Source organism: Trachinotus anak, unplaced genomic scaffold (assembly GCF_046630095.1).
Source record: "Trachinotus anak isolate AG129_WGS33_773 ecotype Australia unplaced genomic scaffold, CSIRO_AGI_Tana_v1 ptg000018l, whole genome shotgun sequence".
Classification (NCBI taxonomy): Eukaryota; Metazoa; Chordata; class Actinopteri; order Carangiformes; family Carangidae; genus Trachinotus; species Trachinotus anak.
Window position 1 is genome coordinate 15375980 of NW_027273869.1, and position 22821 is coordinate 15398800.

The 22821-nt window shown below is 41.1% G+C and overlaps 1 protein-coding gene across 3 annotated transcripts in view; it reads right to left on the reverse strand.

Annotated features, from left to right (window-relative positions):
- Window positions 1-1113: 1113 nt before the first annotated feature.
- Window positions 1114-22821, reverse strand: part of sema3c (sema domain, immunoglobulin domain (Ig), short basic domain, secreted, (semaphorin) 3C) — a 53037-nt gene continuing 31329 nt past the window's right edge. For all 3 annotated transcript variants that reach the window (XM_071501967.1, XM_071501965.1, XM_071501966.1), the window contains exons 4-18: window positions 22396-22458; window positions 18732-18851; window positions 16545-16635; window positions 14973-15092; window positions 14722-14864; window positions 14532-14646; window positions 13909-13978; window positions 11587-11731; window positions 10867-11089; window positions 9201-9289; window positions 7867-7908; window positions 7469-7626; window positions 6467-6534; window positions 5300-5430; window positions 1114-3751 (exon numbers count right to left, since the gene is read on the reverse strand). In XM_071501967.1, the coding sequence (XP_071358068.1) occupies window positions 3326-3751; window positions 5300-5430; window positions 6467-6534; window positions 7469-7626; window positions 7867-7908; window positions 9201-9289; window positions 10867-11089; window positions 11587-11731; window positions 13909-13978; window positions 14532-14646; window positions 14722-14864; window positions 14973-15092; window positions 16545-16635; window positions 18732-18851; window positions 22396-22458 (2004 nt within the window). In that variant the 3' untranslated portion in view covers window positions 1114-3325. The remainder of the gene's footprint in view (window positions 3752-5299; window positions 5431-6466; window positions 6535-7468; window positions 7627-7866; window positions 7909-9200; window positions 9290-10866; window positions 11090-11586; window positions 11732-13908; window positions 13979-14531; window positions 14647-14721; window positions 14865-14972; window positions 15093-16544; window positions 16636-18731; window positions 18852-22395; window positions 22459-22821) is intronic.

Here is a 22821-nt window from a genome sequence, read left to right on the forward strand (position 1 = left end):
TGTCCTATCCATAATATTGGATTGTTCTTACCCAGCACCAGGCTTTTGAAACTGGTCTATATCCCCCACAGCCAAAAATACAGCTGAGGCTGTCCGGCTGCTGCTGAAACAAGCCTCTGCATTGTGCACACTGAAGCAAAATTATTCGGTTTCCTCTTTACCTTGAGTGGCCCATAAATCAAAAAGAGTAATAAAAATGGGCTGGGGGATGATTATACTGTGGTTATGAATGGTACTTGGGTTTGTTTGGTAAGAAAGCATTTCTACCCAGCAGGAGACCTCTCTTTGGTTTTATGGGTTTTAAATGACCCTCAGCAGACTCCTGGGTGTCTTTGATTCTACTGTACGGCCTCAATCTTATATTTCACACACATCAGGGAGTGTTACATTGAAATGAAAACAGACAAGTCTTACTTCCCTCTCTGTGGATGTGCAACTTGCAGCGCTGAGGTATCCACGGTACTGTGCACTGATCTCTCAAATTTAGGATGCAAAAACCTCAACCCTGTTTCGCATCAAACCCTTATATTCTCCTGCATGTATTAAGAATAATTTGTCTGAAATACAATTTCTGAAATACACTTACTTGCTTTGTTAGTTAGATTAGATTAATAGCGCTCTCATGTCTACATAAATGAAAAACTACCACCAGCAGCCTGTTAGCTTATTTTAGCAAAAAGAACGTTAGCCAGGCTCTGTTTTAAGGTAACAAATCCCCCACACAAACCTCAGTAAAACCACAACCTGATGTTTTCATACTTTGTTTTTTGTATGGATTAATCTATTGAGGTATTATTATATGTTAATGGGGCAAATTGGGACCGCTTTAGGACAGAACCAGTCTCTTTCAACTTGTGTCTGATCTGTAGCTTTATATTTACCACACAGACCTGATGGTGGTATCAATCTTTTTTATATATATATATATATATATATATATATATATATATATATATATATATATATATATATATATATATATATATATATATATATATATAAAATGTAGAGAGAGGGATGATGTAGTGGCCAATAACAGGATGAGAAAGTTCACATTTAGATAAATTACAGTAATATGAATATAATATTACAATAAAATATATGTTTTATAAATTGAGATTCATCTGAACAGATTTATTCAAGCTACCATGACATTAATAAATAGATATACATATGTTTCATAACACTCAAATTACACTGAGTTGAAGTTGACATGATGCTGGTCACACAGTTTTATTAAGCGCGGGGCAGAGATCTGTATGAGGGTCGGTACAACTAGAAAGTCTTTTCTCAAAATGAAAATAATACTGTATAGCTCCGCAATTTGCAGATACAGTCAGAGTTAGTTGGTGAAATACGTTGAATTTATGTACACAATGAAAACACATTTTCACAAAACTTAGCACATTAAATAAAAAAAGAAAAAGAAAAAGAAAAAATACTCTGTACACAAGCAACACATTATCTATCTACATTAGCTATGCTTCTGAAAAAAAGTCTATTCACATATGGTATAAGGTTTATCTCACAGACTACCACTGATAGTTACTACTTCTGAATTAAAAGTATGTCCACTTTGTGTGTAGACTTGAGAAAATGTAGATCCAAAGAAGGAAATTGTCATTGTAGCCATATCTCCAGGTATTACATTAACATCCATTATTTACTGTACCTGAAAGCAAAAACTACAGTGTGCCTATCTGCTAGTTAGTTTGCTTAAATCTAATCGAGACAAGGATTAAATTAATAATTTGACATTTTGTGGAATATGCTTATTTGCTTTCTTGCTGAAAGTTAGACAAAAAGATCAATACCACTTTCATGCCTGTACCATATAATGAATCTGCAGCTAGTAGCTAGCTTAGCTTAGCATAAAGACTAAAAACTGGGGTAAACAGCTAGCCTGGTTCTGTCCAGAGGTTACAAAATGTGATATTGCGTTGACGGTAACACTTTGTAGGAGGTTACTGTGCTCAGCCAATAAATAGTAAAACTGCAAAGTGTCTTTTACACTTATGTTTTGTGAGCTTTGGTTGGCTGAATTTTTTTTTTTTTTTTTTTTTAATTGTTAGACAGAGCCAGGGTTGCGGTATGCTCATTTCCAGTCTTATTGCTAAGCTACGCTAACAAACTTCTAGGACCACCTTTATATTTAGTGAGTGGAAGTGGTATTTATAATTATTTTTGAATATTATTTATAAGCTTATTTCCCAAAATGTCAAACTATCCCTTTGAGCAACCTCTACATTACTGATGAATTTCTATTAACATGCTTCTGTGCTGGATAATGAGAATTATGATACAGATACAATATGCAGCTGAATTACAGTGAGGCACATTCTCCTACACGTACGTCTGAGTAATAGGAATAAATATAGGACAGATCATGTAAGATGTGTCTAACAACTCACACTGTTCAGTATCTTGCTACTATTTCTGTTTCAATAACATCAGCTCTGATGTAAAGTTTGGTCTTTCAGCTAACAAATCTTTAATTTACAGCACTGTGATATAACACTATTCGGACCACTTGCTATCTGTGCTTTGTATGGACAGTGTTATTGTGGACAAAATGTGAGGCTGACAACCTGTAGAAAGACATTTTTTTTTCTCACAGACTTTCATTTTATGACCCTTCATGTGCCCATTGACCTCTATAGTTTTCACTGAATAGAGAAAAGTGTGTTAGTTAAAAAGTAAAAATTCAAATGTGAGTAGAGTGTAGTAAAATGCTACTGTAACACTTAGCATAAAGGCAGAGAGCACCCAGTGTCAAACATGCATCTGTCTCCCTTTTGTCCCTTTTCAATCTCTATTTATTATCGTGATGTTAAATTACCTGCCCCCTTTTTTCCATCAAAGAATAAATCCACTGTGAGCCAATATCCAACTGCTCCAGTTTGCCCTCTGATATTTAATATATGATAAGCTCATTGACCATAGTTGCGTCTCAAAGTGTATTATCATAAGCAATATCAGCCTATTAGAGGCCACAGTTTATTAATGGCACTCATAACGGGGCCACTTCAGTTTGTGTTGTGACTTTGACAACAGTTGAATAGCTTGTGGTTGCCTGTGCGTGTGTATTGGTGTATGTCACAGCCACCTGGTCACAGTACCTCATGCATGAAGAAGAAGAAGGAAAAAAAAAAGACATGGCCGAATAAGAACTCCCCACACCCACCTCCTCGTCTTACTGTACATCCACAGTGCAGCTCTGCAGTTTGAGATGAGAGTTGGGAAATGAGGATTTTTAACAGCTTGGTAGGATTCAGGATTAGAGGAAAGTGTGCGTGTCAGTTTCTGTAGCTGCTAGCTCCCTGTGTCACACCTCTGGGAGGTGATTCCGCCGGTTGCGGCTCTTCCTCCGGTCTAGCAGGGGCTTCAGTTTGGCCAGGTCGCCCCTGAGAGGTCCGGGTGGCTGCGGCTGTTGCTTCTGCTGCCTCTGCTGGAGGTTCTGGAGCTCCTTCCTCTCTTTGCAGTATTGCTGTACGGCCAGGCTCTCCGCGGGACTGAAAGCTGCCAAAAGGACCTTAGGGTGCAAAGAGCTGGCCCACGCCCACGGCGACTGCTGTTTGTCTGTCAGCATGGTCACCATGGCCTCACTCAGCACGCGCAGGCGGATCTTGGCGACGGTGCGTTTGAAGCCGTTTTCGGTGGTCAGGCAGTAGTAAAGGCCCTGGTCAGACAGCTGGACGGAGCGGATCAGGAGGCCGTGCTCGGTGGAGAGGACCCGGTCACTCAGCTTCACCTGCAGTTGGCACAGTTAGTTTGTGTCATAACTTCATCCACATGGTTGGTAGCAGAGAACTGGAGCGTATAAAACTTAGTGACAAATCAAAGAAAAAAAAGTTGGAGTAAATTAGCAGAGAAACATAAGGAATGCAGAAACCAAACGAGTACATATGGGAGATTGTAGAGCAATGTGTTCAACAGCGTTCTCAAGTCACTAAATGAAGGAAAATAATGGTTCTCCATCCCTCCAGTAGAGTTTGAGACTTGTAAAATCTATGCCAAGGAGCACTGAAGCTATTCTGGAGGCTTGTGGTGACCCAGCAAGGTAGCAGGCACCTTAATACCACATCATGTTGGTTTTTCCTTTAACCTGACACCAGTCTGTGTCTGAGTTTCAGCCAAAAATACAGCCTTGAATTACATGTTACGTCACACATTATTGAGAAGCGAAAGACCTTTAGTTTCACAATAAACAAACAGTTTCATTTTTCATGACACGGACATGAAATAATCTGGTGTTTAGATTAAAATTTGTAGATATATATGATTAAGATGATAAATTCCGTAACTAGAAGTAGCTACATTTTTATGATCTTTTCTGAAATGCTAAAAATTTGCATTTGAAACATTTAAAATAGTTGAAATATTGAACTGACAGCAGCTGGTGTGCTGGTCCTGAAAGAATTTAATACTTGTCACAGACATGAAAGTCTGACAATCTGATTATGTAAGTAATGTGAATTATGCCTTGTATTCTGGATCTGAATTATATTAATTTGTGGTGTCTCGCAAACCCATGCAGGTATAAATAATTCATCATTCAGAGAAGAGACAGATTTTCATGGCATACATTAATCCTGTTTTCCAAAATAACTATCACACTGTGATATATGTGATGATGTGATGTTATGTGATGCCTTCATTCAAAATATAACACTGTTTACGCCTTATCTACATTCAAATCAGCCTGGCCTTAGTTTGGAAAAGACAAATGATTACACACCGTAAAACTAAAGTGATTTATTTTAAAGGCCAGCTTCTATTCTCGTGAGGAAATGGCTATAAAACGGCCATTACTCTCAGCTCTGCTCCACGGAGGTGAGAGCTAAATCTATAAAAGATGTGTCTTTATCATGCAGGCGCTCCCTTGCCCCCCCCTTTATTTAATCTTTCACAGCCTTTCAAAGTGCTCTCACCGTTTAAGGGGTGTCAAATATTTGGAAAATGTTTCCCCACTGAGAATCCAGTCATTAGTCAAGGTACATATCATGTTTGATCTATATCAATGCTCATTATGATGCTCCGCTGCCAATAAATGTTCACTGTGTCATTCCTCAGGCGATACAAGTCCTGATCAAGCGTGTGAGCTCATTTGATGGTTATGACATGTTTAACGTTTGATGAAATATTTAACGATGTGAGAAGCTCCCTGTAGATCAGAGAAAGGACATTTAATCAGTTCTTCCTCGAGGGATTTCTATTGTGTCTTTGGCTCCACTTGTTCCATATGGGCGAGGGCTTGCTGTGATGTCGACCTCTGACCTCTCTAAAATGTCAGACTGACCTCTTTCCTCCTGTCGTTGTCCCTCTGAATGAGCCAGCGAATAGAGGCCTGAGGAGACTTGGGAAGACACTCCAGGAAGGTGGTGTTGTTTTTCACACCGTACTGCGTCATCTCCACTGCGTTTCTGTAGGCTGGAACACACACACACACACACACACACACACACACACACACACACACACACACAGTCGTGGGAGGCGCATCAGACGTCACTCGCTGACAGACACAAAGCCCACAGATGGACTCGAATCTGTCTCAAGTCCCAACAGTGAGAGTGAAATGTTGACACAAAGCTTAGTCCGACATCTGCAGCACAACCAAACTCCACCCAGTTTTCCTCAGTTTTTACAGCCTAAGAAAATAACCTTTCGATGCATTGGACCAACTCAGTCTCGTCTCATTTACCGTGTCATTTTTGCTGCAGCTAAATTGTTCGTCACTCAGCTGGATGTATGACAGCGTTGTGACTAATTAGTTGTAATGGCCATATGGTTGGTTCCCCAAGCTCGTGTTAATTTAGAGATGTAAACTGCACACGGAAATGGAGCACTCTGGGGAGCAAATCCTCTCCTCTCATTAAACTGCACCCTGCCAGTCGACTGAGTGAATTCTGAGGGATGTTGTGCGCCACCAGGACTCACAAACAATCACAAACACCCCAGAACACACACGTAAACAAGTGCAACTAGCTGGAGCCTTAATGTAAACCACTATGATTGTTTTAATTTAATTTAATTTAACAGTTACTGTCATTTGTCAGTGTATGTCTCAATGTTAATCTGTTGTATAATGTATAAGGATGTATAATAATATGAGGAATGACCCTTTACAAATACATATCTTAGGTAATTATTTAAAGCTGCATTACTTCTTATTACTTATTACTATCAGCATATTATTATGTTACAGCTAACATGTTAGCAAACCACATTTTACATGTTTTTACACATCCTTCAGCCACATAGCAACAGTCACATTTGGAGTTTTCAGCTGCTTGCTGTTGTGCAGTTGAAAACAGTGTAATTTGCATGCCATAAAACAAAAACAATGAGCTAAAACAGGCTAAAAAGCAGTGCAGAAATGGGTGAAAATTCTCCTTTCACAATACACACAGTCATTTGACCTATTGTTAATATGAAAAAAAATGACTAGTGCAGCTTTAATTACCCTTTAGATTGAATCCTCTGCACTGAGTGAGTGGATTTCCATGCATAATGTCCTGCCTTCTGCTTCTCCTAAAAAAAACAGAAAGAAATAAGAATGAGCGTAAATACACTATGACTAAATACAGAAAAACACACGATCATAAAAACCTTCCTCCTCTCATATTAAAACTGTGGAGGGAGCAGTCGCTGCTAAAACAATATGAGGAAAATCTGACTGTTATTCCACTCTGCGGAGAACAGTCATGTATAACAGCTTGAGGAAAAGAGCATGTAAACAGCTGACACATTTCAGACTCATTTTCCACAGGAAAACAGCGGCTGTGCTTTTGTTCTGTGACCAAACTAAACTTGACCTGCGTCTGACTGAACATGGCAAGACACAGACAGCTGGTCCTGAAAGAGAGCAGAGAGGTATCGGTTAAGAGCCAAGGTGTCGCTCTTACATCCTTGTCTGTGTTATGTCTAGACGGAGGGAGGGCAACAATAAAAGAATTAGTGACATGACTTACACTGACGTACACACCGAAGGATTCAAGTCATGTTCGGCCTCACAAGTTGTTTTCTATTCTTGTTTAACATCAGCTGTTGCCCACATTCAATATGACTGGGCGTGGTACAGTGATTGATTTCATATTTGTTGTATTACTGATGAATACTACTTTAATTGCTATGAGGAGGCCAAAACCTAGATTCTTGGGGAAAATTGGACAAAATTAAATGCAAGTGAACTGAAATTCTGCAAAGTATTAGAAAACCTGCACTATGTTCATATTTATTCAACACATAAAGTTTTGAATTGCTTCCTCCATGAATGGGCTCCTTACTCAACACTTGTCAGAACTTATTAACACTGGAAAGATTTGCTTGCATAGTCTTTTTTCTACCCTGCCAAGAGGATAGTCCTTAGTGGACACTAAATACCTATTTGCATTAAACCTAATGATCCTGAATACTAGCACAAAACCACAGTTATGAACCCTAAAACTGTAAACCTTTTGTGCACCTTTTGCCGGTGGGGTAGAAGCGCGAGCAGCTGAGTCCGTCCCAGGCACAGTATGGATCTCTGGCGAGGCAGCAGTCAGCACAAGCCGAGCCGTAAGCGTGACAACGGTGCAGGGAGACCTGCGAGACCCCGTACTCCGAGCTGACGTACAGCTGTTGCTGCAAAGTAAACAGTTCAAATGTCAGCCGCCCTGTTTGTCTTAATAAGTGGCCGGCTGACAGGAAAATGAGGCAGAGCGCCGAAACAATTATGGCTTGTTATTTCCTTGCCTTTGGGAGGCCTATCATGCACAGGAGATTTCTGGTTGATGCATTACATAGTAGCCATAGACACTGACTAACATAAACAATAAAAACTGCACTTAATATGTCAGGAAACCAAAGTAGAAGAAAACTTACTTTTTTTGAGGATATTCTCAGGTTTGTAACAGGAGCTTGGTTCTGAAAAATAGCACATACATAGACCAGATTTAGAGCTTTTAGACATTGCTGACAATTATTTCTACACAATTTTTAAAAGGACCAGTGTGTAGGATTTAGTTGCATCTAGCAGTGAATTTGCAGATTGCAACCAACTGAATACCCCTCCACTCACCCTTCATTTCCCAAACAAGTAGGGTAACCTATGATGGCCTTTGGGTAACATAAGAATGTGGGAGGCCCTCTCTAGTGTTTAGTTTGTCCATTCTGGGCTACTGTAGAAACATGGTGACACAACATGATGGGCTCTGTGGTAGAGGGCACATGAAGGGCTCATTCTTAGCTAATGAATTTCTGTTTTGGGTGATTATATACCTTAGAAAACATAATTACAAATATTATATTTCTTCCAATGGCTCCCCCTAAATCCTACACACTGGTCCTTTAAAGGACTTTTAGGACATACATGTACTGACTTTCTTGACAAGAATTAGATGAGAACTTTGTAAATATGAAGCTACAGCTAGCAGACGGTTAGCTTAATACAAAGACTGGAAACATGTATAAACAGCTAACCTAGCTTTTGGAGGTGTGTTATCTGTCTGCCAGCATCTCTAAGTTCACTAATTAACATGTTATTTCTTTTTTGTTTTATCCATATAAGTGTAAAAACAAAACACTGGTTTTACAGGAGTTTATCTAAGCTGGCTATTTCCTGTAAGGATAAGAAAGTAGAAATATTGATGTTCTCCTCTAACATTTGGCAAGAATGATCCCCAAAATGTTTAATTATTCTTTTTTCCGTGTGTTTTTTTAATTGCTGAGAGCAGCTTATCAGACTCTTCTTGAACAAGAAGTAGTCATAGCAGAGAAGGTAGCCATCGCGGTTCAGTTTCTTGCCAGATGTCTTTAACTTCCTGGAAGAAGCGTATTTGGTATTTTGAGAATAAATCTTTTCTGATTCAAGCTGCCCTTCTCCAGGTGCAGTGGAAGATCAAAGGAGTCACGGCCTTTACATCTGATCACAGGCTGATGACAATTTTAGCGATTTCAGCGAACATAAAAAAACATATGCAAAGGTTCACTCGGGGCAACCACCAGACTCTTGTAGTACATTAGATTGTTTCCCATCACTCTACGCTGAACTACACTGCAGAACATCCATCTCCTGAATGCCACCCTGGCCTTGTCGGCCTGCCCCCCTAGCTTTTTGTGTTGTGGCCAAGCGCGCCCTCCTCCTCCCTGCCTTTGATTTTGGGAACAAAAAGGGATGAAAGTGAAGAAGAAAGAGGGGAGAAAGACAGACAGCAAACCTTAAACACTTCCAGCTCCTCCAGGATTAGATCTTCATGTAAGGAGTGATTGCTTGGAAGGACAATCACCTTCTGTATTGTACCTTTGTCTGGGGGCAGAATGCAGACATGTCATGAGCTGTAACCACACACATGCTTTTAACAACTCTGCGAAACAAAGAATGCCCAGAGATGTGTGCCAGCAGTGGAACTAGAGTACCACTGCTGCTGAAAAAAAATAAACTCAGAGTCTGTTTGTCTTCGCCTGTGTTTACTTTTGAATTAGGCGTGATAGCCATGACCAGTTTCAATAGCAAAATCAACTGTGGCAGGAGTGGGAATGGAAGCTCTTAAGCTTCACACAAGGGAGGACAAGGGCCACGAAAAAGGGCTAAATGCTACACCACCATCATCAATAAGGCTGTTTTGTTCTGGGAGTTGGAGCAGCAGATTGGGGACAGTAGCAGCTCCTGGAAATGCCCGATAAGAGCCTTTCCCGCATCCTTGAGACAAAAGCACCATTTCGGGTGCAGATATGGTTAGACAGCACTGGCTTCTCTTCAAGAATCCAGGCAGGAGGAACGGAGCGGAGAAGGCTGCCTGATAAACACAAGCAGCTGTGTGAGAGAGCCCCAGAGTGAATGCAAACATATGCACATGTGGACACACACACACACACACACACACACACACACACACACACACACACACACACACACACGAACAAATGCATGCACAATTATGTATGTGCACACACATATTATTCTGTTTAACCACAGTGGTGTAGTAAGTGAACACGTAGCAGCACATAGTATATATATTCTACACCTGTGATTTTTGTCTCTGGAGCAACATTCAATCGCATAATCAGTCTCTAAAAACATTCTCTTTGAGGTGAGATAATGATTTTCCAAATAACCTGTGATAACATCTTGAAAGGCTGGTTATCAAAACTGACTTTTTATGAGAACAAACTGTGCAGATGCAAGTGAAGTGACCTCAGCCCACTTTCTCCTGATTTAATAAAACAGGTCAAAGTCCTCTTCTACAGGACTTTGTCTTGTCAACCTGTCTATGACCTGCCTATAGCACACTTTTCACCACATGCTGTGTCATGTTGTCACTGTTTTCAATTTAGTCCCCACACCCACTGTGTATTATTCCGTGTGTTATCTGTTTATCCGATAACCAGCTGTGGCAATGGGCCTCCACTCAATCATTTACTTCTGAAACACCTCGGACGACTCATGAGAGAGAGAGAAGCAGCATTGTTTTTTTCTGCTGTTTGACAGTTTGTTTGCTGATATCTAACCTGCCTTGTTACAGGATTGCAGTGATTGTGGTGGCGCCACTGCCTTAAGACAGCGTGCTGGTGCTGTGATATATTTACTATATAAGAATGAAATCTGGTATTGATTTGTTGCTTTTTTTAGAAGAAGCAACAAATGTTGGTTTATGGCTGGAGTGAGATCATTTCACTTGTTTTGCAAGTATTAGCCAAGAATGGGATAAATAAAAATATCTTGACACTAATGGAGCGTTCTGTCTTGTTTTTTTTTGTTGTTGTTTTATTTCTAATATCTTTTTAGAAGTTTTCAAAAGCAAATCTCGATGAAGAATAGTTTGTATGTGTTATTTTAACACTGAACTTTCTGTGGTCAGCAGACTGTGACTAATTAATTCGTACCTGTGCCCAGGAAGAGCACTTGGTAATTGCCGTCGGCAGCCATGACCTGGTCCACAGCCACTGATGTGTATTTGTAGTCAGCGTTGGTACGAACCACCAGCGGCCTCCTCCCCACTGGGTAAATGGGGTTGAACATGACCGGATGGTTTCGTACGAAGGTCACCACGTCGTCCGGGAACTCCTTCGTTGTCTGAATGTCGGGTGTGAAGGCTCCACCGGGGCACTGGAGAAACAGAGGGAGAGTGCGTACTGCGTAAAAAGAATTTCGTTCTCACTTCCTTAACCACAGGTTTTATTCTTGAGCCAATTGTTAGCATTAAATTAACCCCACAATCTGCAAAAAATGAAGTCCTGTCATTGACAAAATACAGTACATGTTTGAATAATAGACAATATGTAGTTTCCTAATAATTGATCTAAATGTATCAATGGTAAATATGGAGCTTCACAAGGGTCCAGAGTGGGGCTTTTGCTTATTTTAAGTATTTATTTCACACATCAATTTGTAAAAAGTCAAAAATATTGGCGTTTATTATCATATTCTTTTTTTGTGCTGTTCATTTCGTGAGATTATTGTGGATTTAATGATTTCATGTAATTAATAGCTTTTTGAAAATGTACTGTTCTCTGAAACGGATCAAAGGATTATCCAGACATGATTTTAGAATCATGTACTGAAATAACTAATAAATGTATAAATGACCTTAAAAATGAACTCACAGTTCCGGGCCTTGGGTAAGGGATACGACCCTGGAATGCCACCCACTGAAAATTGGGCCCCTCTCTGTGAGCGAAGGGCCCGTTGAAGACGGTGAGGATGTCTGCCATGTTGTACACACACACTGCTGAGCCTTTAAACACGGAGCTGAGGAAACGAGATGCATACTTTCAATGAAACATGACAGTGGGAATTTCCTCTCATGACGTTGACGCGCACCCAGCTAAAATATTCCACAGTTGTTTATTAAGGTCACTGCCTCTAAGGACGTGCGAGTCATACAGTCTGGGTGGAACTGCTGCCACACTCCGGTGGGGACGCTTCCTATTTCCCCCTCATCTATCTGATGTGGTTTGGCCCAGTCACTTAAAACTACACTGCTTAACACATAAAAGAGGCTTTGTTGAAAAGTGGAACACAAGCAGATTGTGTGAAGTGGAGATGGAGGAAGAAGCAGTGTGTAGATAGGAAGAGAAGTCAAAGACCTCACTGTTTGGTTTGGCTGTGATCTGCGAGCAAGGATACACTACTGTGGCCTTTCTATGATCCTGTGGTAACAAGTGGTTCAAAGGCCTGTGGCAGTGTCACCCCGGGTTAACCAGAAGGATTTCAGTTAGGACCCAAAGGCAGAAACACATGTAGGCAGATTCAGTGAAGATGAACGGAAGAAGACAATGCTTATGGACAGATGGATGGATGGATGGATGGATGGATGGATGGATGGACTAGCAGACAGGCACAGAAAACAGGATCAGGTAGCAGGCTCAAACACAGATCTGTCAAGGAGCTGGTGGAAAAGGCTGATTCAAGTACTGTCTGGGAAAACGAGGAAAGAGGGAACAGGTGTGTGAGTGGGCAGGGGCGCTAAGGTGATTGAGATAGGCTGCAGGTGGATCTGGCAGTCAGGGCAGAGAATATTAGCAATAGCAAGAGTGGGGATAGTAAGTCCAGGGGGCTGAGCGGGAGAGCCCAGAGACGAATAACAGCACACAGATCACAACAGATGGCTCATGTGACCTTTAAACCTCCAAATTTTCTGTGCAGCCTCGCTGCCAGTGACTTTCTGCTGAATGATATAGTTTTATCAGTTCATTCAGTGCAGTTTTCATCAGTTACCACAAAGGTTTATATGACATGTGGTAAAATTTTCTCTCCTTAATTTGAAATGTCAAAGATGATCATGTTTAAATGATGCTCATCATCATTTCGACAGTGAGAGGTGCTCACATTTAGATCCTCTGGGATTCACTGAGGTAGGAGAGTTAGAATAGTCTTGAGGGCATTTTAATTCCATTTACATTACAAACTTATACAGGTTCTGGGTCAAAGGGCAGAAAGTCCCACAAACTGAGCTCAAGCTACTGCTTCAGTATATTATACTTTACTCTTATCAGGCCACTTGCATATTTGGAAGAGCTTCTCTTCAACTATTGAACTTTCTTTACTGTTTTTCCTTCTTTCACTGGAACTAATTTTCACAGGTTGGATCAACATTATCCCACTTGGCAGCACAGGTCTTTTTGGTAACAATCTTTATACAGTCTAAGTGAAACAGCAAACATGAGGAAATGGCACATGGGCATCACCCACACTTGTAATATGTGTGTATGAAGTGAAAAAAAAAAAGAAAATGAATAATATATTTATAGAAAATACAGAAATTAATCACATTTACATCTGAGTTTAAACATGTTTTACACACCTTTTTGTATAGTTATGTTGTTTTTCTTCAAGGTTTAAGATCAATACTTCAGCTTCCAGTTGTAAGTTTTTGCTTTTCCTTTACAATTTTATCTTTGAAATTGTCAAAACATTAGCTCCCCTCCAAATATGTGTATCTAAGTGTTTATCCGTCTGTGTTTCAAGATAAAATGGAAAAAGAAACATGACACTCCTTTTTTTCCTCTGAATGCTGAGTAATTTGGATTTCATTTATCTGAAGAATGCAATAGTCAAACTCTCTCTGCTCTCACAAATCCTTCTGTCTACTATTATCCACGCACATCCAGCAATGTAACACATACATACTCTACCTCAGTATGCACTATAATTGTGCTCTTGCACATGGTCAGCAGAATGGTGAACCGCTGCATGTGACCGTAAGGAAAGAACATCAAAACGAAGACCATATGGGGAAGCCACCAGGACGCTGTAAGTGATAGTTGATCATCTGAATAAGACGTTCTGCAACATGACACATGACGTCTCTATGTAACAGGCCCTTTGACGTGCACAGCCCCTCGCGCTGATGTCCAGTGAGTGATTAACATAACCACTGAGGCCTGCAGGAATGTTAGGGTTGGCTTTGCTGCCATCGGCCTTACCTTGTGGATGTGAAGACTCCAAACACCAACAGACCCTTGGGCTGATCGGTTTCCAGCAAAAACACGTTCTCTGGAAGGGAAAACACACATGGACGAATGCACATGTGTGGAGAGAAAGGTGTGCGGTACTTTCAACAAATTCCCCATACCCCTTATCACCTCACCCCTGCAGGTAAGTATCGCCAAGAAGTGATGAATGTGGGGATTAATAACTACACGTGCTGACAGACGCAGTGAGATGACCCTGAATGGAAAAGCAGGCCTGCAAATCTGTGAGCTGCAGTTTTCAGAGCTGAGGCTGGAATAATACGCTCATGATCAAATACAAAGAAACCAACGGCAACAGCACAATTATAAAAACTGATGAAGGGCTGCAGTCCTAATCCAGAGCAAACAGCAGAGGCTTTATGGATTGTTTGTGGAGAAAGCAATCACAGGAAACCATGGAACATAAATAGCACGATTTTGGGAATTAGGATGTATGGTGCTTGGTCGCATATTATTTAAACAACACAGTTTGTTTCAAACTGGTTTCATGCACCATGAAACTAAAATGGAGCTTGGAAGTCTCACAACAAATAGAGGATAGATACATAAAATATAAATGTGGTGTTTCCACTCACCAAGTTCATCAAAGTGCGTTTCGGTGCCGTCCTCCTCCAGAACTGAGCACACCATCCTGGCTTTAAGGAAGGTGGTCCATTTGTTCACCAGGCTGCGCTGCCCTCCGATGTCGTTCTGCAGGCAAAGGCTGCACATAAGACACTGGAAACCCACAAAAGCAATACAGTGCTGATTTATTTAGGCACTTACTGGACAAACTCTGGCCACCATGGTGTGGATATTTTTAGTATTTCCATTATTGTCCGTTAGCCTCTCGCGGAAGAAAAAATACAATTTGGCGTCATTGGGGTCTGTTCCGTCTGGTATCAGGTGGGCATCGATGAAGATTGGCTCTAAATTAAAGATAATAGCAAATTAAGCCTTTTAGAACTGACAAATATAATTATTTCTTATTTGTGTAAATGAATCAGTATAATGTGAATGAATGTGTGTGTGCTCACCACTGAGCCATTTAGAGTTGTGCTGGTCTGTGCGCACTGCATTTCTCTTGGTCAGGCTCCTGAAGATGGCAGCATCTGTCCCCATGAAGTCGATGTACATGCCTGAGAACAGCTCCTGGTCTGTGGGAGTGAACACACACACACACACACACACACACACACACACACACATGCACACACACATTTTTATCTTAACATAAAAATACACATTTTATCATTTTATCTTTAAATCAACATTTTATTACATGTCTGATAAATGATGTTAAAATTGTTCACTGAATGAAAATGGAAACAGGTTTGCAGTCTGTGTGTGTCCTGCTGATAATAATGCAACATACAGATGAGGAGATCTAGACCTGCCTCTGACTGTGTGGGGTGCTGCATCGCTGCTTCCATGCCGCTAACTTTGACCTCGACTCTGTTTGGCAGAGCGCCTTCCCTCCCACCCCTCCCCCTCCTCTCTGGCCCCATCCCCGCCCGGGCATCTCTGAAGTCTCTCCCTAGCTGGCAAAGCTGCTGCTGCTGCTGCTGACGTGGCAGTGCTCAGGTGTCAGAAAGCAGAGCTGAGGGTGCAGTGTATCATCTTTAGACGTGTCAACAGTCACCCAGCATGCCTCCACCAATCAGAGATCAAAGGAAAGAGAACTGGGGAGGGGGGAGGGGTGGAGCCTGACCTGAAGGAGATATCAGCCTGTATGTATTAAAGTTGAACTGAATTTTGAATTCTTTTTTTTAACTTTTTTTTGTGAGATAATTTACTACAATTATATTACTTCTTGTGTGAATATCTGTCCGTTATTCAAAACAGGAGAAAATTGTTTTTGGACATATTTGTAGAAACAGTATCTATAAGCCTCAAGCCTCTAGAGGGGCCGTGTTCTTATCTCCTTATGATAACTTCTTCAGTTATCATAATTATGGGATCTGCTGTGGATTCTCCTCTTGTCTTCCTCAATTCTTTAAGAGATTTTAATCAAACATCCACTTTCAGCTTTGTAGAAAATAAAAGTTAAGACACAGGAAGGTTTGAAGAAATTCAAAATCTCTACTCTGAAATGCTCCTCCTAACGGATGCAACTTAGACAAGATAGTCTGATATGTCAAACTTGAAAATATTGCGGAGTCGCCACTTTAGCAGTGCCTAGGAACACACCTGCACGCCAGGACAATAGTGGACTTATCGCTGCTATCCCTAACAAACCTTGAAAGATAACAGATTTGCTTCCTCTGCAGGTCAAGATGATCTTTCTCTTCTCCGACACTCTGCACAGTTATGTTTTCTATTTCTGAGTGATATATTTTATTGAAAACATATCAGACTAAATATTTATTACAGGAACATCACAGTTTCGTTCAACAATTCCTGACTTGAAAATAGTTGTAACACCAACATCGAAGTTGGAATTACGACTGGAAAAGTTTTGATTCCTTCAACTTGCTGAACCTGGAGAACACGTTTGGTGCTGTCACTGCAGAAGAGTAAATAAAGGTCAAATTTCTTCTTTTGAATCATTTGTTTTTTGGGGTGTTGAAGAGTCAGAGATCATGTAGGAGGAGGAAGGAGGCACTTACTGAGCATGACAGAGACTGTATTCACTTGAGGATTGAAGGAGCACCTCCCTTTTCCAGATTCGGTCCTTGAGTCAATGTGAAATACTTGTTCCTGTCACAGAAAAACAAGGAAGTCAGAGATTTTGATGACAGTTTTATATGATAAGTTATTCCGTCTGGTGACCTCTGGCCAAAATAAAACTGCATGCGTGAGCGTACCAAATGCCCCTTAAGGTAGCCCAGCTCACGTTTCCGTCACTTTCGGTTTTGAGGAAGCACAAAAGCAGTCCTGGCTCGGTCTACCGTAACTGGCCCGCGTGGGACAGTAAAAAGAACATTCCATATGGGAGGAGAGGAGGAATTTCCCTGTTAATGAGTTGGATAGCCATTCCTCCTCAGGTGGAAAGGCTGCCAAGTTTCAGCCCCCCTCCTGGTAGCGGACCGGACGGTCCAAGCGGCTTTTAGAATAACCCGTCTAAATTATAAAGCTTCTGGACCCATCCCTATTTCGGTCTGGCCCTTGGTGGGGTTGCTACTTCCTTGGATGTAGATGTGAATGACGTCAGCTCAGAGGCATTTCTCAGGGAAATATTGCTATTTGCCAAGAGGCGGACTGACTCCATCTGGTAGGTTCTGTCATTAACTTCTATAATGCAAAAAAAGTCAAATTTTAACAAGTAATTTGATGTTGCAATGAATCTTAAAGTACCCCTCTACTCAAAAATGTGTTTTACTTATTGTGACTTGACTTGACTGTTTCCAAGATCACCACTTCCGAAATTTTTTTTTAAGAGTTTAGTAATTTATTGGACTAATTTGTGGAAAAACCATCAGACAAATTATTCAGATAATAGTTTTTCAGATAATTTTCATATGTGTCAAAACATGTCTGGTGTGGATCTTTAAAATAATCTTTCTTTGAACAAGTGACAACTGTTCATAAACATTTCTGGAGAATTTCTGAAACAAGTGAAGCTTCCCTGTAAACAAGTGGAATAATTACACCTTATAAAAATTTTAAGACCAAATAAAAATCTAATTGAGATAAGTAAGATGGATGTTGTATTGCAGTGTATTTTTCAAGGTGCATCTGAGGAGCAATTTCAAGAAGTAAGACACAACCTCACAATACAAAGACACTGAGATGTAAATAACCTGTCTGGTGCAGCCATCCTATCAGGTTTCAAATCAACATAATAGTCTGGGGCAAGTTCTCGGGGCAAAGGTCTGCAACTGTGAGCTCGGCGTCAACTTCTCACTTCAGCAGCTTGTTATACTTAACAGAGCCCTTCTCTTCAGACACTGACATGTTTTAGCTCAGAAACTGCAAACAGAGCAGTTTGACTTTTAAACAAAAAACCCCAAAATGACAAAAGGCTCCACAGTGTGGAAAGAGCTCGGTTGGGAGCTCGCTCACTCTGCCTATTAGTGTTTGGCAGCAGACGGCAGTCTGTGGCTAAATGTTGTTCTCTCAGTGAGCACTTTTCTCCTGGAGGGCTTCCCCGCACTCACTTCCAGAGCTGTGTGGCCGGAGATGAGAGTGTAGCGCCCAGAAATCTGCCCTCCATCCCTTACATTAGAGCTCCATTTTCTCCCTCTTATCCTCAGTATCTGCTCTCATGTGGCATCAAACCGATTACATGAAAACTTTGCTCATATAACATCATGAAGTCTTTCACTTTTTTATTAACATATGGTGACACTTGTAAATTCCTAGTAGACCTGTAAAAGAATAAAACAATCACTATCTGATGCTGCACAGGAATTTAAGATAAAATGTGCTGACACTGTAGCCTGGCTGTCATTCACTTGATACATTTCCAGGACATGGTGATAGTGATGTTGCACTCCTTCCAGCAGAGAGGGTATAGATATATAGATATTTAGTTTTAAAGTAAATAGATAAAATCTGACCAAAACTCAACCACATCCCTTGAGGCATTTTTGTGATTACTTTACAAAGTCTCCAATCACCAAACCTCCTTCATATTATTTTAAATTTAATAATAATACATCTTACAATTTAGCAATACAGCTGCAAGATGTTCTTATTTTTCATTGTTGAGATCGTGTTTGCTGTGTAGAAAAATTCTGCATAGTGTATTAGTGTCTCCTAAGGTATTTTAAAAGCCAACATCCCTAAATCGTGGTTCATTCCCTCAAGAAGTTTGTTTCTTTAGTGGAGTGAATCTGTCGTCATGTGCCCACCTCTGGTCTTCGGCCCCTGTTGATGTAAACGCAGACGGGACTGTATGCTCCGCTACCACACATGAACAGATGGGTTCTGTTGTAAGGTTGCACCACCCGGATGAAGTTCCCACAGCCGTGCTGGAAAACACAGATATACAAAGAGACGTTAATAGTTCGGTAGGTGAGACACAACAATAAACATATCATTCAGATTTATTCCATGGAAAATGTTAAACCTACAGTAGATTGTTATAAGTGACCTTTTATAGGACGATCGCTCTTGGAGAAGACTTTAAAGGAGTTATTTGTAAGTTTTGTTCTTGCTTCATAGCCAACATTAGCATTAACAACTATTTATTTACTAGTCTTGGCAGGAGCTTCAGCCATCACTGTGTACAAAAGGTAATGTTACACGCTCTGAGCAGTGCTGCTTCTTCAAGGAAGAGTGGATGCTTCTGTGACTCAGTATCGGAAAGTGACAAGTCAACCAGGCCGAGACTAGTTGGTTAGCATGCTAACTTCAGTATAAGAAAAGAATAGAAATTAAAGCAAAACAAGACGGTTGCTGATCTCACAGCGTTACTTCTAGACTAGTAAGTAAATGACTGCTAATGCTAACGTTGGTATGTTGCAATAGAAACACTTACAAACCTTTATAGCTACACTTTTAACTTTTGAGACAATAAATAGCAATCAGAAAAGTGTAATTCATAAGAAATACTCTTCTTCACTTGTGGTACTGTTATAATAGCTCAGCCTTTCAGCCAGCATTGTCTCATAATCTTCACTTGTAGTGGCCACCGTTCAGCAAACATTACATAGTGTAACTTCAATGTTTTTCAACCGATTTCTTAAGTAATAAAAAAAGAACAATATGAAAAACAGACGCTCTGATCCATTCTGCTGCAGTCATTGTAGCACGATAAAAATTATAACTGTTTTCATATTGTTTTAATCTCAACTATGACACAATGCACTGAAAAAAGACATAACAAAGGATACCGTCTATTTCCTGGTATGCAGCCATGGGGAACACCAAATCCAGAACCCGTTTATCTCTCCTGAACTTATTCCTTATGAGGGAGTAATTCCAACTTATCTCACTTGTTATGACGCGTATGCAGTCACGTGCAGCACAATCAAATGATCCCAGAGCTCACTGGTCTGGTATTAAGGCCAGTGGAAAAAGCATGTCAGTGATATATGTGATATATTGAGATAGGGCAGATTACTGATCACCATACAATTTTGCTTCCACTTCCCAAACCCGGCAGCAACAGTATGACTGCTGGACTTAGTGGCTAATTAAGCCCGAGCTTTGAGAAAACTAGTGGGGGAAGGAAGATAGAAAGGGGAAAGAAGTGGGGAGGAGAGGAAGACGTATCCAGGGAGCCGTCAGGAACTTGGCCACGGCTGCAGGAATGGCAGCTGCTGCAGCTCACGGTCGGTGCACAGCTCCAATGAGAGCTATCGACGAAAAACAATCTTATCTTTCCCCTCCTTATCTCTCTCCGTGTGTCTTGCTGTCTCCTCACTTTTATCACTAGTTAATCTCATTACACTCTCCTTCAACCCACAGGCTCTAGGCACCCATATCTAATGTCAGTCTCACAGAGTCACATATATATGTATATATATGATACCTATATATGGTTGTATCCTGTTTTATTTTCCTCTTGCGATACACATGCAACCTTCGTGACTGTGCCAAATAAACAGCATCCCGCCCCATGGCCAGAAGTTCAAGGGGTGATCATGCTGAGTTTATAGTGGGGGCTTGTGAGTGAGCGGCAAACAGCCTTAATCAACCTGGCTGGTCTATATTTCTCCTCAGCTGCCACCCTCCGGCGCAAACAATGTGCAGTGACTCTGCTTGACCACAGAGTAGAGGAACCTAATATATACAGATGGGGAGGGTAACCATAACAGAAGCACTGGGGGCTCTGATTCAAATGAGGAAACTCATGAGAAATGAGATGGGCATTATGGATGAGAAAGTTAAAAAAAACACGCCGCGGTCAAAATAAAAAAAAAAAATAAAAAAAAAGAAACTGAGAGGATTCGAAAGAGTTGGAAAAAATGACCAAGAAAAAAAATAGTGAGACCAAAATGGAAACTGAAAGTTTTAGAGGTAAATCTGGCATGCATGTAAGAGAGGGGTTGACAGAAGGGAGAGGGGGACATCGAGTGGCTCCACACAGAGATGGCTCACCCAAATATTTGTGGGAGCCTGTCTGCAGCAGGCGGGCTGTGACTCAGAGCAGCACAAATCACTCATTGACTGGAAACAGCTTCTCTTCTATTTCTGCAACAGCATGTTGTACAAAACCCTGGCTCCACTACCCAGCTGCTGTCAGAGACTGGAGAGATGCTGTAAGACAAACGAGCAGCTCTTGTCGTAGTGTGATGCTTTTTATTTTAACTTACACTGTAACTTTGAAAATTAGGCCTTCAATGTATGCTGAAACTTACTCAACAACAAAACCCTTCTCTTCTATTCCCCTGCCCTCTGCGCTGCTGTGTCTATAGGCAACTGTGCATGTGCTAGTTTCGGAACAACCCAATTAGAGGGAAACGGAGGCGGAGGAGAAATCAGTCTTCTGAGTGCAGTTGTATGTCTTCATTAAATCTTGTTGCAGCTAACAAGTGCTGCTCAGAATCAGGCCGGGTTATGAAATCTCTGCCTCAATGAGCTGTGTCCCATTTGCAAGCTTTGATTCTGGTTTATTTTTTCTACAGTGCTCCGTGGCCCTCGGTCCACCCACGCTGTCTTCACTCTCGTCTTAACAAAATGCGCCGATGCCAGGGGGACTCTGAGCCATTCGATGACCCTGCAGACATCTGCTGCCTGCTACACATGTGGCTGGACCTGACACGAGCTCGCAGATGGGAGAGGGAAATCCCAGGAGGTGCTGCGTGCACGATTCCCTGTGGACCCACTTGGAGGAAGGGATCTGGGAACAGCCGGCTAAACCTTTAGTCTAGATCTGGACCATCATGGCAAAAAAAGCACGAGGGCTAGTTGTCTAACCAGTTGGATTGTTATGAATCCAGCTTTTCGTTTATAAGAGATAGAATGCTTTATATTATTACAGCACCTTTTAGAAAAGACAAAAAAAAACTTACAGTAGAAGGTAGTTTATAATACATATTCACATTAAATGCAGTCTTAATGATGGAACGTAAGCAATCAGTTGAACTTGAAAATGGTGAAATTTTAAAGTAGTTACTACCAAGCAGCAACATCCAGGGCTGAAAAATGAAGGTAACACAGGCTGGCTCCAAAAGTGAGTCAATCCCCATAGGCTCCCATGTTAAAATGCCCAACTTTACAGCAGAAATAAACATGTTTACAGCCTGGTACAAAAAACGCTTTGTGTCTTCATGGCTAATTTCCCGCTTGAATTTTTATATAGCTCGCCCGTTGTAATCTTATTAAGTCTTAAAGTTATGCATGATTGAGGGAGTGGCTGCTTTAAGCGACAGGTAAATGAGCATATGCTTGCGGAGTTAGGCACTGCCATGATGGCGATGGCAGAGCAGCCCGCTCTGAGCTTCAAAACTGGTGTCATATATTTATTAGTTATTTTTGTGATTTATTATTCTTATTATTTACTGTTTGAATTCTAAAAAGGCTCCAAGTGATTCAACATGATGGTTCTGGAAGGTCCACTGTTCTTACCGTAGGGTCTTTGCCTGCCATTTGGCATTCCTCTATCTTGCTGGTAGACGCAGGCCAAAACACCTGGTGGTGGAAAACAAAACATTTAAAGCGTTTAAACTGAAAAGTGGGGGGAAAAAAAGCCCTGGCAACCGCTAAGAGATTGAGGGAGAAATAACATGAATATGAGCAAGCTGAGGTTTGATCATAACCTACTCACGCAGACTGAAATCACAAGGAGATATTTTTTGGAAAGCGAACAAAAATGCTCTGAAAGTTTCTGTTTGAGTGTCAGTGATTACGGGCGTCTGCCGGCTGTGGAAAATATGTGAGTTTTCGAACCTGGGAGAGGTGCTCAAAGGTCCAACTCAATGAATATATCAGGCAATTTACTTGGACAAAATGGATGCGGTGCGGCTCTCCCTGGGGGAACCTAAATGCTTTTCC